Source organism: Haliaeetus albicilla, chromosome 7 (assembly GCF_947461875.1).
Source record: "Haliaeetus albicilla chromosome 7, bHalAlb1.1, whole genome shotgun sequence".
NCBI classification, from domain to species: domain Eukaryota; kingdom Metazoa; phylum Chordata; class Aves; order Accipitriformes; family Accipitridae; genus Haliaeetus; species Haliaeetus albicilla.
Window position 1 is genome coordinate 21,803,557 of NC_091489.1, and position 22,544 is coordinate 21,826,100.

At 39.6% G+C, this 22,544-nt stretch overlaps 1 protein-coding gene across 2 annotated transcripts in view; it reads right to left on the reverse strand.

The window, feature by feature from the left end:
* The window catches only part of PDE7B (phosphodiesterase 7B), a 183,291-nt gene extending 161,578 nt beyond the window's left edge, over positions 1-21,713 (reverse strand). Inside the window, exons 1-2 of one of the 2 annotated variants that reach the window (XM_069787253.1) lie at positions 21,575-21,713; positions 21,327-21,441 (exon numbers count right to left, since the gene is read on the reverse strand). In XM_069787253.1, coding sequence (XP_069643354.1) covers positions 21,327-21,347 — 21 coding nt within the window. In that variant the 5' untranslated portion in view covers positions 21,348-21,441; positions 21,575-21,713. Of the gene's footprint in view, positions 1-21,326; positions 21,546-21,574 lie in introns of those variants that run through there. The other variant, XM_069787255.1, reaches the window with a different exon arrangement.
* Between the last annotated feature and the right edge of the window lie 831 nt (positions 21,714-22,544).

The following is a 22,544-nucleotide window of genomic DNA, read 5'->3' on the forward strand; positions in this document are numbered from 1 at the left end:
TCCACAGGAGATTTATTACAGAGCTCATTACATTAATTTGATACACTTTAATTAAAATATTAATTAAAGATAACTGTAACAAGGGACCTGGAATGTGTTGAGTGAGATCAGTTTCACAGCATGACGTGTTTCTTCTCATCTTCAAATGTAGACTTCTAAGCTGGGCTGCCACACAAAAGCAGGCTTTACTTTATCTATTGATGGATACAACGTACTGGGTTTTCCAAGGTTCTTCCTAAACTGAGAACTATTTGGGCTTTTTGCCTTACTTGTAGTAAATTTCAATTTGTGTTGGTTAAGATACATAGAAGTTTTCAGGATGTAAATCTCTGAAATGTAAGTTATGATTCATTATTAGTTATAAAAAATTTTGCAGCAGTAGGCTATTAGAGCAGAGCACATGCAGCAGATGCTTCTCTATCTCTCTTTTATGTAACCCTGACCTCTAATACAAGCAATTAATCAATGGGTTCAGAAATATTCTCCTTTGTGAATAAATCTAGCAAACACAGGCAGCAGACATGCCCGAAAAAATTAGAAGTTGTAAAGGTAAATGATGTGCAAATTACAATGTGGCTTCCCTGTCTTTGGAAGAGATACAAGTAACAATGCCTGGGCATGTGCACACACATAGGTACACATAAACAATGTCAGGCCTTCAGATTACCTGTAGTAGAAGTTATTTGGAACATCATAAGAAATGGAGCTCCTATTCATCTTCTAAAAGCATAAATACTGAATGAAAGCATACGTTAGATTTGAAACATTTACTATTGTGTTCCTTTTGAACTCTAATGGTATACTAAGGGATGTGCCAGAAAAATATCAAAGCACAGACAACCTAGAATGCCCACCAGCAAAAGGATACCTTATTGAATGTGAATTAATGGATAAGATGCACTGAAACAGAATTTGATCCAACTAATAAAAGCAGCAACACCGTATCACAGAATATCCTCAGCATATTCTGAAACATAATGGAAACAAAGTTTAAATTATCTGCATTGTTTTGCTGAAGAACTAAAGACATGAATTTCTGCATTTCCTTGAAAGAATTTGTCAGCTTGGTCCTCCCTGGTACAGAAAACTTGTTAATAGAGGGATGTTCCTCCTGTCCCCTTCCTAAATGATATTACTGGCATTTACTTTTACAGCCGGTGCCTGCTGGCAGTCCTATGACTTCTGTGGGGCTTGGCACTCTACTGGTCTTACGTGTGCCATGTCTACCTCTCAGAATCACAGGGTGGTTGAGGTTGGAAGGGACCTCTGGAGATTGCCTGGTCCATAGTCTGGCTCTGTCATCCTAACACTCTCCATGAGTTATTTATAGACAGCGATAAGACTTTTGCTGAGCCTTCTCTTCTCCAGGCTGAACAGTCCCAGCTCTCTCAGCCTTTCTCTGCATGACAGAACCTCCAAGTCCTTACTCATCTTTGTGGTGCTTCACTGGACTCACTCGGGTAACTCCATGTCTGTCTTACACTGGGGAGCCCAGAACTGGATGCAGCGCTCTGGGTGTGGCTTCATGGCATGGATTGTTAATAAACTATTAACCTCTAATGATCTCAGTGGAAGCTGTCATTAAGGACTGTGAATTAAGAAGGCCTACAAGGTTTTTGTTAAATCAAATCAAGACTGATTCAAAGGTAGGCTCACAATTTAATCTAACTGAGCAAGCACGCACCAAAAAGAGTAACTTCTAATGAAGGTACAGTTTGAATTCCTCAAGTAAATACATAGCAAAAACATAGGAAAATATGTTTAATGAAAACAAATATTTCTTTGTCTTTCAGGCAGGTCTGTCTTTAGTTTTGTATTTTAAAGGAAAGCCAGACTTTTTTATGATATCATGAAACGATTTAGAGATCATCTTTGACAAAATATGGTGTAAAAAAAGGAAAACACATTTTGTCACAATAAAAAGGTTCACTGGTCTACAAAAGTGTTGATGAGATTATTTCTGTTATTTGATTTTTACTGATAAATAGGAGTAGAATCAGTTTATCTGAAAAATAGTTCTATATGTCAGAATTAAGCTGTCCAGTAGAAAAATAACTTTGCATCAAGAGAAGCCATACCAGAAGAGAAAAACATCAAATCAGATAGGTAATTTGACTTATTCGTATAAAGATATAAAACATCTGTTTATATCTTGATGCTATACTGGTGGTGCTGGTGATGGAAAATTTCTTCCTGATCCTGCGGAACACAAATTCATACTTTCAGATGTGAATATACTAGCCTTACCTTTTGCAAACATCACAAATGTAAAGGACAGCTTCCTTCTCACTCATTTCCAGTAACAAATATGCCTTCAGATGCTGATTACTTGGAATTTATACCCTTTTCTGCTAGTTCTCAAGTCCGTCCTTCACTTGAAAGAATACTATATTAAAAAAAAAATAGTTTGTTCACGGTAAGATGAACTTCTTCACCTTAAAGAAAAGGAAGCAAATGAAGCAAGACAAAAACGGTCTCTGCAGAGCCCAAATACTACAGGGAAGCATTGCGGCTTTGAAATAGATGGCTCCTGTGGACTGGTCTTGCAGTAAGTTGCTGATAACTACCATGTGGCCATCTGACATTTTTATTCGAATTAAGAGAAACAGTGTTCCCCAATAGCTATGGGAAATGCTAATTTGACATGATTATGAAGTATACAGAAAACCAAAGGTCACAAGATATTATGGATACGTCTGACTTTGTAAGCTGTTTTTACTCAGTACTTGAAAATCAGCACTTTGGGCTTCCTACATGTTGTACAAGAAAAGGATGTTATGGATCAGTGATTTTTTTCTTGTATTATTGAACCTATGCCTAACGATACTCGTTTTACAAGAGTTCTGCTCAGTTCATTCATGTAAAAATTCCCATTTGCATTCTAAATTATCTTTCTGCTGTAAGTAACAAATCCGTTTCTAAAGTTTTAATAGGAAGATCTCTAAGTAGGTCTGGAAGGCTAGCCTAGTTAATCATAGTATTGACTTGAATATACTTTTTTTTTTTTTTAATTACAGTATTTCTATATTAATGTACTTGCTCTAAATCTTTACTTCTTACAGATAGTTTCATCCAATTTTTAGAAACCCTTATCTTTTAGGGAACAAACTCCTTTTCAGGTATTGTTGTGAAATGCAAGGAGCATAATTTTTTTCCTCATTTAAAATAGAGAAAATTAAGATCGTGATCTGTGATGTTTTACATATTAGTATTAAGGATCAGTATCAAAGGATCAAGTATGAGTCAAAGTCTACCGAGTTTGTACTAAGATGAATCACCAGTGTGGTCTGACTTAATGGTACCACTTCAGTTTTTCTGTATTCACCCCTGGCATTGGATTTATTGATTCCTTTCTCCATCCTCATTTTAGAGAACGTTAATCTCTGAGGTTACTCAGCAATGTTCTTCAGCTGACCATCCTAACTCACCAGTACAGGCCCTGTCCCATCAGGGAAAAAAACCCCCTCTCAATAATATTAGGTAGACACTGCTAATAAAGAGCAGTGATATACCTTGGTATATCAGAAGACCTCAGTCACCCATATCACGGGCAGAACGGTCCCCAGGGGTGGCCAGCAAGGACTAAAAGGCCACCAGATCACAAAGGCACGGCTTGGCGTGCTTTGTGACTTCTTACCTACACTGTGAGGCACAGCCAGGCAGACTTCTCATGAAGTGATGGTCTGAAGGCAGGCTAATCAGGGAGCACGCTTGCTTCACAAACAGCCTTCAGAAGTCTGTGGAAGACATAGCTAAACAGGTCTGAAGAGTAAACTTCCAGCAGGTAGAAGTACAATTAGAACTTCACTATAAAGATGAAATTGTGGAAACGGAGTTGCCTTCTTTTTTTTTTTAGCATCAGATATATACATATATTTTTTCTGTGTATTTGTTGCTTCTTGATAGGATGTTTCTGTCTATGAAGAATGACAAGTTCTGCTGTGCAAAAAAAGACACTGCTTGTCTGCATTTGGAATGGACAAGGAGAGTAACTTCCAGGCTGAAATCAGTCTCTTAAGATATTAGAACAACAAAGGCTTGGAAAAGTCTGAGAATACAAATACTTGAATCTTACTGAGTGTTTGGTTTGTTTCCTAGCAGTTAAACTATTCTGTATCAAACTGCATCTTTTATCAAGACTTCTTACATTGTAGGGTGATATTACAAGAATAACGCACAGGTAATATTTCAGCGTGGCTGGTATGAGTGGAGGTACAAGAATAGAGAAAATAAAGAATGAGACAGACTGCAAAGGCTAGAGACCTCATGCATTGTTTGTTGTCAAACACTAATAGTCTAGTTTGATGTTTCTGAGAGTGATGTAAAACACGGGGTAACCTTTGCCCATTCCTTACTCTGGAATTCCCATGTACCAAATGCCACTGAGGCAGAGCAGCTTCCCTGGGACAGCTGCCAGCACTGTGAGTACAGCTTGCTGAAAATAACTTGGTGCCAAGAAGATGCAAAGGGCAATTACTTAAAGGGAAAGGTGCCATCAGAGGATTTAGCACAAGCACAAAAAGACTACAGCAACAGTAAGAGAGGAATACATAAGTTTCAAGTGAAAGCTAAGCAACAATTGCAAAGCAACCGCTGGTTTCTAGAACTTATTTCATTAGTTACAATAATTTCAGATGCCCGTAGGCAAATTTATTTTGAATTTGTACTGATTTCTGCAGAATGATTAAGAAGCTGGAATCTAGACAGAGGCATAGCCTGATTTGCTTGATGTGCTAGTGACAAGAAGATGAGATAATTTTGCCAAACTCATTTATTTATGAACAAATGTTTGTTGGGAGATATGGTGAAGGCTACATAACTGCTGTGTTAACCTTGTTATAGCAGAACAAAAGATAGCAAGGGAAGACATTAAGAATGAGGCACATCCCAGAAAGACTTGAACTGTTAGATGGTTTGGGTCTTCAGAAAAAAATGCAGTAGAGATTAGTTGCCAGAATATTAACATAGAACTTACGTAAAACACATAAACCAGCAAGGCCAGTTGATAAAACAGGCGAGCAGGATTTTTCTTGTTATCAGACTCAGATATAAACTGAATACAAAAACTGGAAACAATACTACTTTCTTTATGTAACATATACAACCCTCTTCTGTACATGGAAGATTACCACAAAGCCAAGCAGACTTCTCCTTGCACGTATAAGAAAGGAATTTGGTTTGTATCTACTAAGTTTTCCGTACCATGCAGTTTTTCAGGACGCCTTGACAGGTTAAACATCCAGTCATAGATCTGATCTTTCATCTTGTGAGTTTCTGTTAGATCCTAATTTTTTTCCCCATATCTGTGTTTAATAACTCGCAAACAATTCATAATTAGAATATTTTATACTGTTATAAAATTTAGAAGGATATACAAATATTTCAAAACCACAGATATATTTTGCCAGTTTTCCAAAACAACCATTGAATAAGTATTTTATAGAATTTCTAAAAATGTTATAATCATTGAGTAATCAATTGCTGGTACTCTGAACTTGTATTGTCAAGATCTGCAGAGACAATGGAATTAGTTCAGTATTCAAACACTCCTATATGCAAAAATATTCACATGATTAAATACATTGTTAGAGATCTAAAACATTCAGAGTATTTAAAATCACCATTCTCCATGTGAAAAAAAAAAATATGGGCATATTACTGTTGTTGTGGAACACGTTATTTGCAGGTACTGCCATCATGATTTTTCTTTCACATATTAAGTAAAATTGCCATAATAATTTCTTGAAGAATATGTGAATGGTCCAGATATTCACACATAATGAGATGACACAAAGTGAACCAGAGAGGTTAATAAATGTTCTGAATAAATAATGATCCTCATTGCTTCTTGTTTCTAAAAGTCAAATCTTTAAGTTTCTAACACTCATCTCTCAGACTTTTTTCTATTTTATCCCTCATCCTTAAGAGTGAATACTTTCTATACTGCATAAACTAGGACTACAGTATCTGTTATATATGATTTGTTGTCTCAATTATTCTCTTTTAAACATGTGATGATTTCTTTGAAAAATTGGAAGAAATGTAGCTTGCACTTGGAAAGGGAAGTATTGAGGAATATGATAATCCTCAGTTTGTTAGCAGCTCATTTTGAAATTTCACAGAGATGTCTCTTATACAAACAATCTTTATCCTGATGCTGGAGACGGCCTTTATGTCACCAGAACTGTGCAGTCAACCATCGTAAAGAAATCTGTGTAAAGCTGGACCCAAGCCCCCAAGCAACATGATGTTGAACAGATTAAATATTTCTATGGGCAGCCAGTGTAGAAATAGTGGAGGTCAAAAGATCAAGACTTAATGGAAACAAGGAGAAACAGTGATGAAATAGACTTAATATCAGCAATTTTGTCGTCAGTATTGGATAGAGAAAGGTGCATTATTACCGATGTTTAAGATAGCAAGATACAGTGCAATTTTCCCCCTTTGTTCACTGTATCCACGCTTTCCCGTTTCCTCCTCCTCCACCCTTTTTCACTCACAATCTGCCCACGCTCTGCCCACACAATGTAAAGCAGAGCTGGGGCTTTTGGGTCAGAGATGACAAATTCTCTGAAGGAGATACTGGTTGGAGCCATACAGCCTTGGATGTGGCCAGTGATGCTGCTGGCCAGTAGGGCTATGGGATCAGACAATTTAGCAGTCTTTGCTGTGGAGGTGCCTATAGGGAACAGCTCCAGGCTATGTAAGGTTTCCACCCGGCCTGCTGAAATGAGTCTGTGCTTTGGGTTCAGCAGGAGGCGGGTACAGTTTCCACTCAGTGTGCATATGCTAGGTGAACTGAACCCTTAATTTTAACCATTTGTTTTTTTTTTTTTAAAATCATATAGATGCTTGATGTCATTCTATATGAAATGGCATACTTCCATAGTAGAAGACTGTCAACATAAACTGCTTATACAAATGTTTGGTTGTTCTGCAGTCAAATAACTAGATTCATACACAGAAAATAGAAGACCTAAATATTATATTTAAACATTAAATAATTTCTAAATTAATAAAGAATATTTTTCTGAGTTGGAAAACCTGGAATGACAAAAGCTTGAATCTCCAACTCTTAAAAGATATTTACGCACAGATAGAGAAGCCATTTCCAAAAAGTAGCCTTTAATACATTTGTGTTTCCTGAGTTTCTATTTATGGGGAACAGAGATTTCTTACTTAAATGAGTCTTACTGATCTGACTAATGTGTTACAACGTTTTCATATCCTGCTGGTACTGCAACACACTTTGAAACATAGAGCAAGAGCCTTAAATAATCTCTTAGCTCAGTACAATTTTTCCTAGGCTAGCATTTCATTTGGTATGAGTCTGAACATGATATCATGTTCCTATTTGGGATCCAAAGTCTCTGAGACCATCTCTGCTTGCCTTTCTCCCTTTCACTCTGTTATCAATCACAATCAGAAATGTTTTTGATGTTTCACAGTAGCTGAGGATATACCTTCCCCTTACGCCTGCCTACAGTCTGCCTTAAGACAATGCCTTGACTTGCTGTAAGGATCGTCTCAGAGTTCAGAATGACAGTGTAGTTGTAATGGTCCACAATCAAAAGACAAAAGATTCTTTTTCCTTTGATATTTTATTTTTTAAAAATTAGTTAGATATAAAATTTTTTATCCCTAAATGTAGTAATAAGTAAATTTTTTGGTCTTTGGTTTTCTACTCTCTACAGAAAAGGGGAGAATTTCAAAAAAAGTGAGAAAATAAAAAAATAGGAAGTTTTTAGAAGTAGTAAGCAACTGCTGTGAATGTGATATAAAATACAGACAGAAGAGGAAATATTGCATTAAGCAAAAGCTCAAGAGTTTAAGAGAAAAGAAAACACATATGCTTATGAGTTAGAGAAAATGTTTTTATATTTCTGAACAGTGGTGTATGTAAAATATTTGCCCCAGGAATCCTCCAGTTCTTCTGCAGAGTAGAGGGTTAGCTGAAGATAACTGTGCCTGCCTCTCCTAGTGAAGTGCAAATAGCATTAATTTTATTTTTATATAGAAATTAATATTATAATAAAATGATAATCAGTAACCATTTGGCTATTTCTAGTAGTACAATGTCCAACCCTTTTAAAAACTCTGGCCTACCATTCTGTTGAAGTCTACCATAGCATGGCTGATTTTGATTTTAAAAAATTCTGAGGATGTCACAAATATAGTGAAGCCAATGGGAGGATTAGGTGCTCCAGCAAGGCACAGGTTTAAAAATTATCTTCCCAAAACATTTTAAAGAAGTGGATAATTTTTCAAATTCTGAGTTTGGTCCTTAAAAGAATCTTCATTTAAAGGAAAAGTGTTGGAGTGACCAGTCAAACTAAAACTTTGTTTCTATGCTTCTATTTGTAAAAATAATATTGTAAAGCTTCTCTTAAAAAAACCCAACCTTTTCTTTATTCATCAACATGTTCAGAAACATTCTTTTTGTAAATTACGGTTTTCATTAACTTATCCTTTTATACTAGACTCTTCTAGAGCAGTGAATGCCATTGCATGCATGAAGCATGAAAAATGTCTTATTTCTTATACCATACATGATAGTGTCACAACTTAGGTTGACACAATTTCATATCTGCCTGGGCTAAGATGAAAGGCGTTCCCTTTTACATGACTGACTTTCCAGCCCAGAGGGACTGCAGAACACTGCCTGAGGTTCCTGGGCAAGATGCAGAGGAACATGAATTCGTAAACCACCTGTGTGCTCAGCGGGCACTTGACTCTGAAAGGCAGTGAGGGCAATTTAAGGGACCGGCTGAAAATTACACCACCACTGGTAATTTTGGTAGCAACATCTAGTGGTGGACTGACTCTTCACAAAAGCTTTCCTGATATCCTTGTCCCTGAAATCTACAGGTATCCCATACCTCAGAACCACCCTATCACTTTCTATAGTGCAGATTATTTGTTGCCAGCACAGACAAATCTGTAGCGTGTCAGATGTGGGGGTAGAGTATGTTGAATCTCATCTCCCAACAGAAACCGCAAGAGCAACCGTGTTGACCATGTTACTCACATTTGACTTTTTAATGTAAATTAGCTAAAACAATTTTTTCTCTCTGCTGCACTCAAGTGGCATTTCTCTGCAGAATTCAGTGGTATCACAATTGAGATCCCAGTCTGCCACAGAGACTGACTTACAATAGTGACTTTATAAATTAATTATTGTCTTGCATATTTGCAACATGGACAAGAACTCCCTGGTTTGTTCAAAGGCATTAGATTTGCCTGTCTTGAACTTAAAAAATGTGTAAAACAGTTCAGGTAATGAATAAGTTGTTAACATCAGTGATTGTGACTAATTTTGTCTTTGCTACTAGGAGAAACAACATTAGTTCCCATGCCAGAACCTATAAGTCAGTGTGGTGAAAAGGTAATTTTTAGACAAGTATTCTCAGGAGAAAATGAGGCTAACAGAGAGTCAAAAAGGAGAAATGCCCCTTTAATATAATCTTTCAAAAAACATCTCTAGAAATTGAGAAAGTCACTCAGAGGCTTTTGAAGTTCTCCTAAAATCAGAGCTGAAGAAGGTCAACTGTCAAAGTATTGTCAACAGATGACAATTAAAGGGTGGCTACATAGCACTGAGACCTCTCTGCCACTTGTTTTCTACATTTTAAACATCTGGACCTTTTGAGACTTTTTTAGAGAATGGTTTGTTTATTTGCAAACTAATTTTCATCAGCCATCATAAGAAGTTTCAATGCCAAACACAGATTGACATTAAATGCTTTTTGCTTTATTCTTTCATGAAACGTGAAATAGTTTTAACTAACACTTAGAAAACAACAGAAGTCAGCTCAGGCTTGGTCATATTAGTAGTAAACATGATTAAAAGTTAAAAAAGGATTAGCCAAGTGAAGCTTTGCGGGTTTTTAAACTAAACCGTGAATACCAATTTAAAAATTTTAATGCAGTGAGACCAAGCTGCAGTCATGTCTTAGGTGGTCCAGACACATGTGAGGCTGTCCCCCCAAGAGGCTTTCTGGCCAGCTGACATGTTTAAACATCATAATCCTCCCTTTCTCATATTACTGGATTTAAAATAATGTTTGCTTCGGTGTTTAAGCAAAAAATAAAAAACCAAACAGAATCCCACACTCCTTTACTCTGCTAGAGAAGCCCTAAAGGCCTAAATCTGGGGGAACGATGAGAAGAATAATACATCTGTGGTGCACATGCAAGCCTCTTTTTAAAGCAAGTGTGTTTCACAGATGAAAAACTGTAACCACTACAAGGAAATCTTAACACGAAGAAATAATCTCTTCAGCACTATATAGTTATCACATAAATAAAGCATGGAGTGCTGTTTTTTTCTTCCCCACTTACTTTCAAAATAAGAAACAAAAGTAGTACTACAACTATTGGGAGGAGGGTGAGAAGAGGATTGCTGAAGGATTTGGAAATTCAAGGCTTCAGTGACCTTTGAGCTTTCAATTCAGGTGCTATAAAATAAAAAGATCTAAGCAGACTTTTCATAATGGTCACGGGATTGGAACCAGATTTTTGGTCACCTCTTCCCACTAGTAGGCACCCAAAGCAAGCAAAGTCTCTGTGCCCCTTCGTCCTCACAAGCAAGGTGGGAATTCTGTAGTAGAGGTGAGATTTTTTTCCCCTCAAAATATATCTGGGCTTTCCTCTTAAAATCAACAATTTGTTGGAACAAAATCTGTTCAGGAGGAGATGCTAATTTGGAGAAAACGCCCATTAGAAAGGTTTCTCGGGTTCAGGACAGAACTCCTGGAGCTGCAGGTGGAGATCTGCCTGAAAAAACCTTCATGTGCCACTTCGGCAGTGGAGAAGCTCTGGTTTTATGCCAGCCAAGACTGAGTGTGGGGCAGCGGGCTGTGGGCTCCATCTGCCAGGCCCCATGAATAGAGAGCTCAACCCTTGGAGGACACTGCAGTGGTAATTCACCCTAGGAAAGCCAACACAAGTAGAGAGGGAACTTGATTCTTTTTCTCCCATACCCTCTTGAGAACACTAACCACAGGCTGTTGGCTACTTCCATCTGAGGTAGAATGGGAAAAGATTTCCCAGGCAAGCTCTCATACACAGCAATTTTTCAGATCTGGCCATTTCATTTAGAGACTAAAGTGACTTCGAGCTTTTTTGAAAGCTTGACCAATTCTATCAGCTTTGATGATGATATATAACATGAGCTTCATTCAACATCCTCATGCTGCACTGGTTTCTGTTCCTATACTGTTACAGAGGTTATATTTTGGTAGTAGATATTATTACAGACATAGTTTCATGGTTCAAAGAGACAGGATGTTACAGCCTTACTACATGAAAAATATCTTGTGATACACTGCAGTATATGTTGGTCCCTAAACAAAATTACTGTTTCCCTGTTATTCCTCAGCTTTTAAGATTATTGCTTAACATAGCTGTGTCATTGAAACAGATCATAGTCTATACTGAAAACAAGCGAGATCTGCCCCATCTGTATTACAAATACATACACTTCTGCAGATGCTAGCACATAAGCTAAAAATTAACTGTGAGGTTGCGATTTCAAGTAAAATCTGGTAAACTTTTTTTTTTTCCTGTGAGAAAGAGAAGGAGAGAAGGGAGTTTTATAGGGTGATGGAAGGGAAAGAATACATCGCAGCTTCTGCAGAACCATCAAAAGCAGCCCGGTGGTACCACAATGCGGAAGAAGTGGTGGAAAACTGGTATGAAACAGGTATGGCAAAAGGCTAATGAGCCTAAAATTTGATCTTACTGGTGAAGAGAAGGAGTGCTTATAAGACCTAAAAGCTCAGCGGGTCTGATCTTTCACAGATATAAATTGATGGAGTCGTATTAATCTCAGTGGAACCATGCCATTTTACGCTTCCACACACCAATCCAATTTGAGTCTTCTTTTTATCTTTCGACTGGTCTGCTTTTTAAAGCAGTTCTACAAAAACAAAGCAACTGTGCACCTGAGGAATTTGCTTGGTGAAGAAATACATTCCAGTTTTATCTTTCTAGCTGGCACTCATAGTTTGTTCAAGAAAATGAATTTTTTTTAATAACAGAATTTTATAATTTGGAAATATACTTTCGGTATAGTAGTTGTCTCTCTACAGGATATTATTTTCCACTTTATTTAGTATTGTAAGGGCATTTTCAAGAGGTTTTGTTTTTTTTTTTAATAACAGTGTCCTCAGATCTGCTAAAGCAGAAGGAAACTCATTGTCCTCCCAAGCCTTCAACAGGCAAAGCTCCCTCCTCTCCTTTGCTGATGCATGCAAGTTCTCCTTTATTAATCAGGACTAATTATTGTTTTTCTGGCTGTCTTACAGTCTTCTAATGACCATATTGATTAAACTGGAGATACAGTCCCTAATTAAATTTATGATGGCCATTCTGATGCCACTTAAACATTGTTATTAATAGACACTTGGGTATTATGGCAGTGTGCGAAACAGAAATGCCTATGAGTAAGTAACACAGAGCCAAGTCATATCCCAACATTTGAAACAGAAAGGGTCAGTAGTCTGTTTCAACATGGCTGTCAGTTAAAGCCAGAAAAGTGCTTTCTCCATGAAGACCTCAGGCATCTGCTTTCATCTCTCTCTGAGTGTCTGTGTGAGGTCTTCTCCTGTTTCCCAGCAGCCTGGTACACAGCAAGTCCTCATTCTATCTAACCTTCTCAGAGGTTTAAAGCCAAGTATAAGCGGTAAGTTGAGGGAAAGGCAAAACCAAACATCAGGTGTTGCCCATATTTAGGGTACTTCAGTGTTCAGCTGCATATGTAAGTGAAGCTCGCAGCACTGTGACACCCTCAGTTTCTTGCGGAAAGTGGTAGTCTTCTACAGAAATATTAAGCAGATGCTGTCCTCTGGGGCTAAGCAGAGGTCCTAGTTCTCATTCTATACCAGGATTGTCATACATAAAGGGGAAAATAGCTACACCCTTTGGATAACAGCTGAACTCTTGGGAAAGTACTAAGGCATTTCATGTCAATATGTGTTTGTTTCTAAAGCACTGCAACCACCTAGGAATCGTCATTCCTCTTTCCAAGGGATGAGTCTTTTCACACTAATGGTAGCTCTGCCACTTCGTATTAGGACAAGCCCCAGAGCTTAGCCAGTGTTTTCATAGAATCATTTAGGTTGGAAAAGACCTTTAAGATCATTGAGTCCAACCATAAACCATGCCCATTAAACCATGTTCTGAAGTGCCTTCTCTACGTGCTTTTTGAATACCTCCAGGGATGGTGACTCAACCACTTCCCTGGGCAGTCTGTTCCAATACCTGACAACCCTCTCAGTAAGGAAATTTTTCCTAGTATCCAACCTAAATCTCCCCTGCCACAACTTGAGGTCATTTCCTCTCGTCCTCTCTCCAGCCACCTGACAGAAGAGACCAGCACCCACCTCACTACAATCCCTTTTCAGGTAGTTGTAGAGAGCGATAAGGTCTCCCCTCAGCCTCCTTTTCTCCAGAATAAACAACCCCAGTTCCCTCCGCTGCTCCTCATAAGACTTGTGCTCCAGGCCCCTCACCAACTTGGTTGCCCTTCTCTGGACACGCTCCAGCACCTCAATGTCTTTCCTGTAGTGAGGGGTCCAAAAGTGAACACAGTACTCGAGGTGTGGCCTCACCAGTGCCCAGTACAGGGGAACAATCACCTCCCTGCTCCTGCTGGCCACACTATTTCTGATACAGGCCAGGATGCCATTGGCCTTCTTGGCCACCTGGGCACACTGCTGGCTCATATTCAGCCGGCTGTCAACCAGCACCCCCAGGTCTTTTTCCGCCAGGCAGCTTTCCAGCCACTCTTCCCCAAGCCTGTAGCGTTGCATGGGGTTGTTGTGACCAAATTGCAGGACCCGGCACTTGGTCTTGTTGAACCTCATACAACTGGCCTCAGCCCATCGATCCAGCCTGTCCAGATCCCTCTGTAGAGCCTTCTTAACCTCCCACCCAACTTGGTGTCATCTGCAAACTTGCTGAGGATGAACTCGATCCCCTCATCCAGATCATTGATAAAGATATTAAACAGAACTGGCCCCAGTACTGAGCCCTGGGGAACACCACCTGTGACCAGCTGCCAACTGGATTTAACTCCATTCACCACAACCCTCTGGGCTTGTCCATCCAGCCAGTTTTTTTTACACAGTGAAGACTACGCTTGTCTAAGCCATGAGCCGCCAGCTTCTCAAGGAGTATGCCATGAGAGACAGTGTCAAAGGCCTTACTGAAGCCCATGTAGACAACATGCACAGCCTTTCCCTCATCCACTAGGCGGCTCACCTGGTCATAGAAGGAGATCGGGTTGGTCAAGCAGGACCTTCCTTTCATGAACCCATGCTGACTGGGCCTGATCCCCTGCTTGTCCTACACATGTTGTGTGAGCACACTCAAGATGAACCACTCCATAATCTTCCTCAGTACCAAGGTCAAGCTGACAGGCCTGTAGTTCCCCGGATCCTCCCTCCAGCCCTTCTTGTAAATGGACGTCACATTGGCAAGCCTCCAGTCATTTGGGACCTCCCCTGTTGACCAGGATTGCTGAGAAATGATGGAGAGTGGCTTGGCGAGCACCTCCGCCAGCTCCCTCAGTACTCTTGGATGGATCCCATCTGGTACCACGGATTTTTGAGTGTCCAGGTGGTGTAGACGGTCATTAACTTGCTTCCTCCTGTATTATGGGGTGTATATTCTGCTCTCCATCCCTGTCTTCCAGCTCAGGGGGCCGAGTACCCTGAGGGTAACTGATTTCACTACGAAAGACTGAGACAAAGAGGGCATTAAGTACCTCAGCCTTTTCCTCACCTTTGGTGGCAATGTTCCCCTCTGCATCCACTAAAGGATAGACATTCTCCTTGGGTCTCTTTTTATTGTTAACATATTTGTAAAAACATTTTTTGTTGTCTTTTACAATAGTGGCCAGATTGAGTTCTAGCTGAGCTTTTGCCTTTCTAATTTCCTCTCTGCATGACCTAACAAGATCCCTGTACTCCTCCCAAGTTGCCCACCCTTTCTTCCAGAGATGATAAGCTCTCCTTTTTTTCTTGACTCCTAGCAAAAGCTCCCTGTTCAGCTAAGCCGGTCATCTTCCTCAGCGGTTCGTCTTGCGGCACATGGGAATAGTCTGGTCCTGAGCCATTAAGATTTCCTTCTTAAAGGATGTCCATCCTTCCTGGACCCCTTTGCCCTTCAGGACTGTCTCCCAAGGGACTCTCTCAACTAGTGTCCTGAAAAGGCCAAAGTTAGCCCTCCGGAAGTCTATAGTGGTGGTTTTGCTGACCGCCTTCCTTGCCTCACCAAGAATCGAGAATTCTATCATTTCACGGTCGCTAAGCCCGAGGCGGCCTCCAACCATCACACCTCCCACCAGTCCTTCCCTGTTTGTAAACAGCAGATCTAGCAAGGCCCCTCCCCTGGTTGGCCCACCTACCAGCTGTGTCAGGAAGTTATCTTCCACACACTCCAGGAACCTCCTAGACTGTTTGCTCTCTGCTGTGTTGTATTTCCAGCAGATGTCCAGAAAGTTGAAGTCCCCCAAGAGAACAAGGGCACACGATTGTGAGACTACTGCCAGCTGCTTGTAGAATGATTCATCTGTCTCTTCAGCCTGGTTGGGCGGTCTATAACAGACTCCCAGCACAATATCTGCCTTGTTGGCCTTCCCTCTCATCCTTACCCATAAGCACTCAACCTTATCATCACAATCGTGGAGCTCTGTACAGTCAAAATACTCCCTAACATAGAGAGCCACCCACCACCTCTCCTTCCTTGCCCATCCCTTCTGAAGAGCTTATAGCCCTCCATTGCAGCACTCCAGTCATGAGAGTTGTCCTGCCATGTTTCTGTGATGATGACTAAGTCATATCTATCCTGCTGCACAATGACTTCCAGCTTCTCCTGTTTATTGCCCATGCTGCGTGCATTGGCGTAGATGCACTTGAGCTGGGCTATTGGATCCACCCCCAACATTGGCATGCTGCTCCCAGGTTCATCTCTGGTGAGCCTAGTTTTATCCCCTTCCCCCTTCAAACCTAGTTTAAAGCCCTCTCTGTGAGGCCCGCCAACTCATGAGTGAGAATCTTTTTCCCCCTTTGAGATAGCTGGACTCCATCTGTTACCAGCAGGCCCGGTGCCATGAAAACCTCCCCATGATCAAAAAACCCCAAATTCTACTGACGGCACCAGCCTCTGAGCCACATATTAATCAAGTGTGTTTTCCTGTTCCTTGTCTTCACAAGCACTGAAGTGTGCTGTGGGAAAAAGATTGGGTGACGGGACAGAAAGGGAGTAAGAACATGAGAATACAGACTCTTTCTTTCAGAAGGAATAAAGGGCAATTTCCAAAAGGAGCAGAAGTGAGTACACAGTAGCTCAATATCATTCTCCAGGAGTTCTCTAGTTGAAGCTGAGTTTTCTTAATTTCACTTTTACAGAAGTATATTTCTCTGAGCCGTCTGAGTTGCTGCATATTCAGTCAAAACATGCCTACCTCCCACTTTATTCTTGGAAAGGTAATGATCGTCCTTTCCAAAACATCTTTCCTACATCCAGATGGGTTAGTATCATAGACTCTGCTACAAACAACCATATAGAAAATCGTATATAGGTCCTGAAAGCAGTTGCTCCACAAGTGTGTTTTTCTGCCTCTGACAATTAGCTAAACTTAGTTTGACAGGAGATTCTGTACTCTACTTTAAAAAAAGCCTTACACTGCCGGCATTAACACATGCCACAGTGAGATATTAGTTGGTGAGTTTTCTCATACCAGGAATTTTTGTGGGTAACTAGTATAAACCTACCAGCTAAGGAAAAAAGTACCTCTGCGACTATCTTCTTCTAAATATTTGTTTCTTATTTTTAAAATAACCTATACAAAGAGAAATAAAACTTGCTGTCTGTGTCTGCATGCAATTATTCTTTAGCTAAACCAGAACAAATTTGTCTCTGTGTGCAACTGGGAGAATCCTAACTGCTCCTCCCCACCTATTAAGAGGGAGAGATCATCAGCTATGTTTATCCATCCAGGCAACCTGGATGTCTTATTTGGCTGGATAGTAAGCTAGCAGAAACATATCATATACCACCATGAGACTATGTGGCTTAAATAAGTAGCTAAACTGAGTTCTCATCCATCCTCACTCACAACTCCCACTGGGAGGAAGAACAAAATAAGAAAAATCAAACTCAATAGGGCCCTTTCATTAGTTTAGTTTCTATAGTTCAACACTATTTACATAATAAAATGATAGTTATACATTTTTCACTTTCTAAGAACAGAATAAGTAAAAAATGTATATCAAAATTACAGCATTGCTGGACTGCAGATACCACACTATTAAATGTGTGCAAAAGAAATGCTTAAATCATTTGACTGTTGTTTTTTGAGAATTGTCTCTGCCCCAAACTTTCACTTAGTTTTGCCACTGCAGTCTGGCTTCTAGTACTGCTCTCTCTTCTATCCGATCTGGCTCTGATTTGTTAATTTTCTGCTTTAAAACTGGAGGCTTTAAAATAGATAGATATCACTAGCCCAGATCTGAGCACTGTGAATGCTAGCGATGTATCTCCTGAATCCCACAGTCTGTTACAGGAAAACAGAAATGATAAATTCAGAGGTTCAGATATTGTTTTCTAATGCAATTTTCTTGGAATGCTACTGTAGTAAGAACAATAGTAAAAATTAAGAAGTGTTCTAAATTTTCAGGAAGATAGTGAAGAATTCTTTTTGCTAAAAAATCTTTCAGAAGTTGACGTCGTACTTTAAATTTTTATAAATTAATTAAATAAATTGTCTTAACTACAACAAATATATTCTCTCTCTTTAGCATTTACAGAAAGCTAATACTTCAGACCTGACAAATACCAACTCCTATCAGAAGACACATTTTTTGCTTTCCACACATTACTGTGAAATCACAGAAAAAGGTTACCAGCCACCCTTGTCTGGTTGCATATGTGATGCTTGGCTTTGTGGCCCAGCTTTTCAGCTACCGTTGTTCATCTTTAGCTACCTAAAAAGGTGGACCTCATGTTGGCCAGAGAAAGAAAAGGCATTTGAACTTCTGAACTGCTCTGGACACTTAGGCTACACATCTGCGTGTCTCAGTGCCCCCAGGGTATAAACGCTAAATAACATCAGTTCCGCATCCTGAAGTTTGCGACTGAAAAGTGCAATATTCACACTAGATGCAAAGCCAATGTTTCACTGAAAGTGTGAAAACTGATGTCCCTGCAAGGGTAAGCCTGCTTTCTGGCTGAGGAACAAGAAAAATGAATGCTATAATTCCAACACAGAAAGTCCCATCTTCCACCCAATATGGATGTAGGAGGAGAAATACTGAGCCATCATTTCATTACAAAACACTTAATTTTGTTCTGGCAGCTGGTAGGACCCCAGCTGTCCCTTTCACTTTCACCCTGTGACAAACACATGGAGCTCCATAATAATTTCAAGCATGAAAATGAAGAAAAGATGAACAATAGTGAGTTGCTAAGAATGCTCATTTACATGGGATGTCTTCCTGGCTGCCTCAAATGACTTGTTTTTCTGTCAGCCCAACTGCATCAAGGGCTTTTGGCCATATACCTAGCTTGCTTATAGGACAGATTAGGTCTTAAACATTTCTTATCATTAAATAAAGAGGCATCAGTTTTTAGTGTATTAACAGTAATATCTTGGTTAGTAGCTGGCATTTCTGCTTCATACAGCTCCTAGAAAGGAAATTACCAGTACAAGAGAAGTTTTTTCCCTATGAGACTGAGAAATTACAAGAAAACCATATATATATATACACACACATAAAATATCAAATTTCAGACTGTTTCTCATTTAAATATGCTTTAACTATTGGTAGAAGAACCATGGGGTGAGTGAAAAGGAATGATGTATGATTGAATGTCTCAATTATACTTCATAATTGCAATGAAGACACTGGAAAATCAGTCTGCTTTAATGACCTACCTAGAGGTGTGGTAAAGGCAAGCAGAGGGCTGGGTTTCAAAAGGGAAAAAGCACATAAACAGGGAGGAAGGGGAGGAAACAGGTGCTGTTAGAATGATATATTTATATACTAGTTTACAGAATTAAAAATTTCACAGTTTAAAAAAAGTGATCTGCAATACATTGGATCAGACTCAGCAGAGTACACCTTACTCTACTGAAATCACTAGACTTTCACTAGTGACAGCTCTTGTCCACCCTATGGAAATAAACTCAGAATGAGCAGCCATTCATATGACATGAAACTTCTGCAATACAGACTTTTTTTTTGAGGCAATGTGACTGCAAACGTCAGTAAGCATTTCATCCACTGCAGAAAGGCCAACCTTAAATTATATTTTGTTCTTGATGCTGAATTAAGAATGTTCAGAGAAAGCATTGCAGATAAACTTTTCTCACTGAAGTAGAAAAACGGTGTCATTTCCTCAGCTGAAGTCTACTTCACATATTTACTATTAGTATTACCAGTAGCAGTTGCTACAAAACAGATGCAGCAAAGTGTAGATTATAGAGCTTAAAAACTAAGCTTCTCAAAAGAATGTTTATGAAAAGAAGTGAATAATTTAATTCTAGGAAATTATTATAAACAAATGTCTTTTGGAAACTTGGATATCTTCATGTAGTTACAGGGCTGTTCCTTACAGAATAGACTGTAGTCCCTATAGACTGAGGCTTCCCCTTAGTCAAATTTACTAATTAATCATCTAACAAATACTGTGTTAACCTTTCTAAACTTGGGGCTAGAGGATCAGTGCTTTAGCTTTTGAAAACAGCTGGCAGTTCACATAGTAATACTTTGGGGAGGGCAGAGGAGAGAATGGTGTGGACATTACAGAATAACAGTTCAACTAACAAAGCTTGACTTTGGGTTGTTGGATGATATGAAAAAAAATATCCTCAAGTATCTCCAAAGAGATGGGGCCCTAAAGAGTTTATCTGTGACAAGCCTCTGTTTCTGCAGTCATCAGTGAAGATACAGCAAAGGAAATGGAGGAGCTGCAGTTATGCATTTGCAATACACAAAGTCCTTGTTTTCCCACTAGGCACTGCAGAATAGCAATTGTCCATTCACAGCACATATCACATCCTCTGCATTTCAGAGCTAATATTTTTGCAGTCCTTAAGCTAGCATGCTTCAGCCTAGTGTAGTTAATTTTTGTAACCCTTTGAGGTGCATTGCATGAGGTAGGTGTGCTCATGTTCTGTTCCTTGTTACATGAATTTTCAGGTATAATTTTTTAAGTTAAACTGAAAGGTTTTCAAATTGCAGAGGGTTTATATCTACAGCAACATCTCAAAGAGAGCTGTAAAAAGTCTTGTTTCACAAACTGGGAAAATATGAAGATTGCTAGTCATTGAGCATACCTGTATATTAATCCAATTCACATTATAAATCCACTGTGTTGGCTGAAATTATTTTTAAGACCACTCATACACACACACACATGAGGTCTGACAAGTGGCTCCTCCTCTTGTATTTTAGAACCACACTCCTGAAAACAATGTTAGTTTTATGCTAGCAGTTGCTTTCGTTTCCTGCAGCACACACTGTCCACTGTAATGCTGCAATACTCATTCAAGGCAGATCACTAGCTCGAATATGAATTGAACCTATATGCCATCTAACAGACATCAGGCTACATTACTTCAACTTCCAAGCAAATTTCCACTCTTCTCTGTTTAAGTAGCAAAAACTATCTGAAAACTGGTGTTGATGTAAGACAATCAGCTCCCTCCCTTCCCACTGAGGATCTGCTTATAAGTCAAAGTGCAGGCTGCTTCTTAATTAACTTCTGAACCCAAAACAAGTAAAATAATCTAAGCATGTAGTAAAAAAAAAAAAAAAAAAAAAAAGTTGTGGTATATGTACTCCTAAAAACGAGGCCGATATTCTTTTCTGCTTGACCTGTTTATTTCCAACTCTTTCTCTCTCTGCTCTAACTCTCAAACTCACAGTCCCCTCAGGATAAGAACGAGTTTCTGCTTTCTTTTCCCTTCATCTAAGGCAGCCAAGTCCCAGGTCTCCTCTCCTGACACAGAGCAGTAGGAAAGCATATAGAAAAAGCAATCACCCTTTCCTCAGAGGGGTCGGAAAGGACAACAATAACAGATTCTTTCTGCAATCTTCTTTTGCCATCAAATGGTTAAATCAACATAGGTTAAAATTTTCATCTAGTTTGAATAAAGAGAAAAAGGGAGGAAATTCAAAAACCGGTTGCTGTAGTAACAATCACCAGTAAAAATATTTTCCACTAAATAATAGTATTATCTCCCTCTCCCCCTCACAATTTTAGTTCCCCCTCAAAAATAATCATGCTGCCTCTTTTAGATTTGCTGTACATACCTCAACCATTAAACAAGACATTTAACCATAGTGGCAGTTCTGTGACCTTTGAATGCCGTGAAATCTCTAAGCGGTGCAGCTTGTTCATGAAGACTTGTACTGCAGAATCCAGTAACTGCATCCAGGATTAGGAATAGAATTAAGTAACGACAGCAAACAAAAATAAAATGAAAAAAAAGAAAAAAGGAAAAGGAAAAAAAAAGAAAACAAAACCTCCCCAAGTCCCCCAACCCAGCCAATAAAACCACCTTAAGAAGCAAAAAGACTCGGGAAGAGAGTGCACTTTTCTGCCAGTGTAAGGGCTGGGGTAGAGCTGAGCTTGCTGCAGTCTGCCTGCCTGTGTTCGGAGCCGAAGGCCGTGCAGGGCTGGGAGGTGCTGTCAACTGCCACAGGCGCGGGAGAGCAGACCAATCCGCGCCCGCACTGTCAGCTCGGTGGAGCGAAGCCTTTTCTGTTTATGTTTCCTCATTTCGGGAGTGACGTCAAAGGGTTTAGTTTTTCCTCCGCATGTGCTATTAATTTTAAACAACTACTATGAGAAGAATGTGGCAGTGATTTAGGCAGGCTACCCTATGTGAAGGAAATCAGAGTCATGATTTATCTGTCCTGGATTTAGCTTAGAAATATTTTATAATGAGAGGTACCAGAAAGATCCAAAATATCCTCACAAAATGGGGAAAGGCTGTAAATATGCTTATACATATTGAAGTATTCTGAAATATACCCAGGATGTTTCCCAGTGAGAGCTGGGTTATCTGTATGGGTTGTGGTGCAAAAATCAGACCTGATTCTGCCCTTGCCCTGAAGTAAGTCAGGAACTGCTTCTCTAAATTCAGCAGTGTCACACCAGTGTAAACCTGGCAAAAGAGATAAGCCCGAGGCTACTGTACAAGTCCCTTTATCAGTCAGCAGTAGCTACACTGCAAATTAGCAAACTTCTTTCACTAGCCATCAGTCACGGATGCAGTCACCCTTAAGGTCTGCTACTCTAGGCAAACACTTTTTTGTTCCACCAGCAGATCGCAACCCAGCCGTGCTCACCTACGAGCTCCGCTGTGGACCACCACACAGGGTTTCATTGCATACCAAAGTCCATGTCAAAAGGCAAGAGGCAAAGGTAAAGCCTGGCTTCTGGTATCACCCCATCATTGTCAATGGAGAAGCTATGCAGCTGAAGCTTCAAAAACGAGTAACATATGTCAAGGTCGACTACCATGG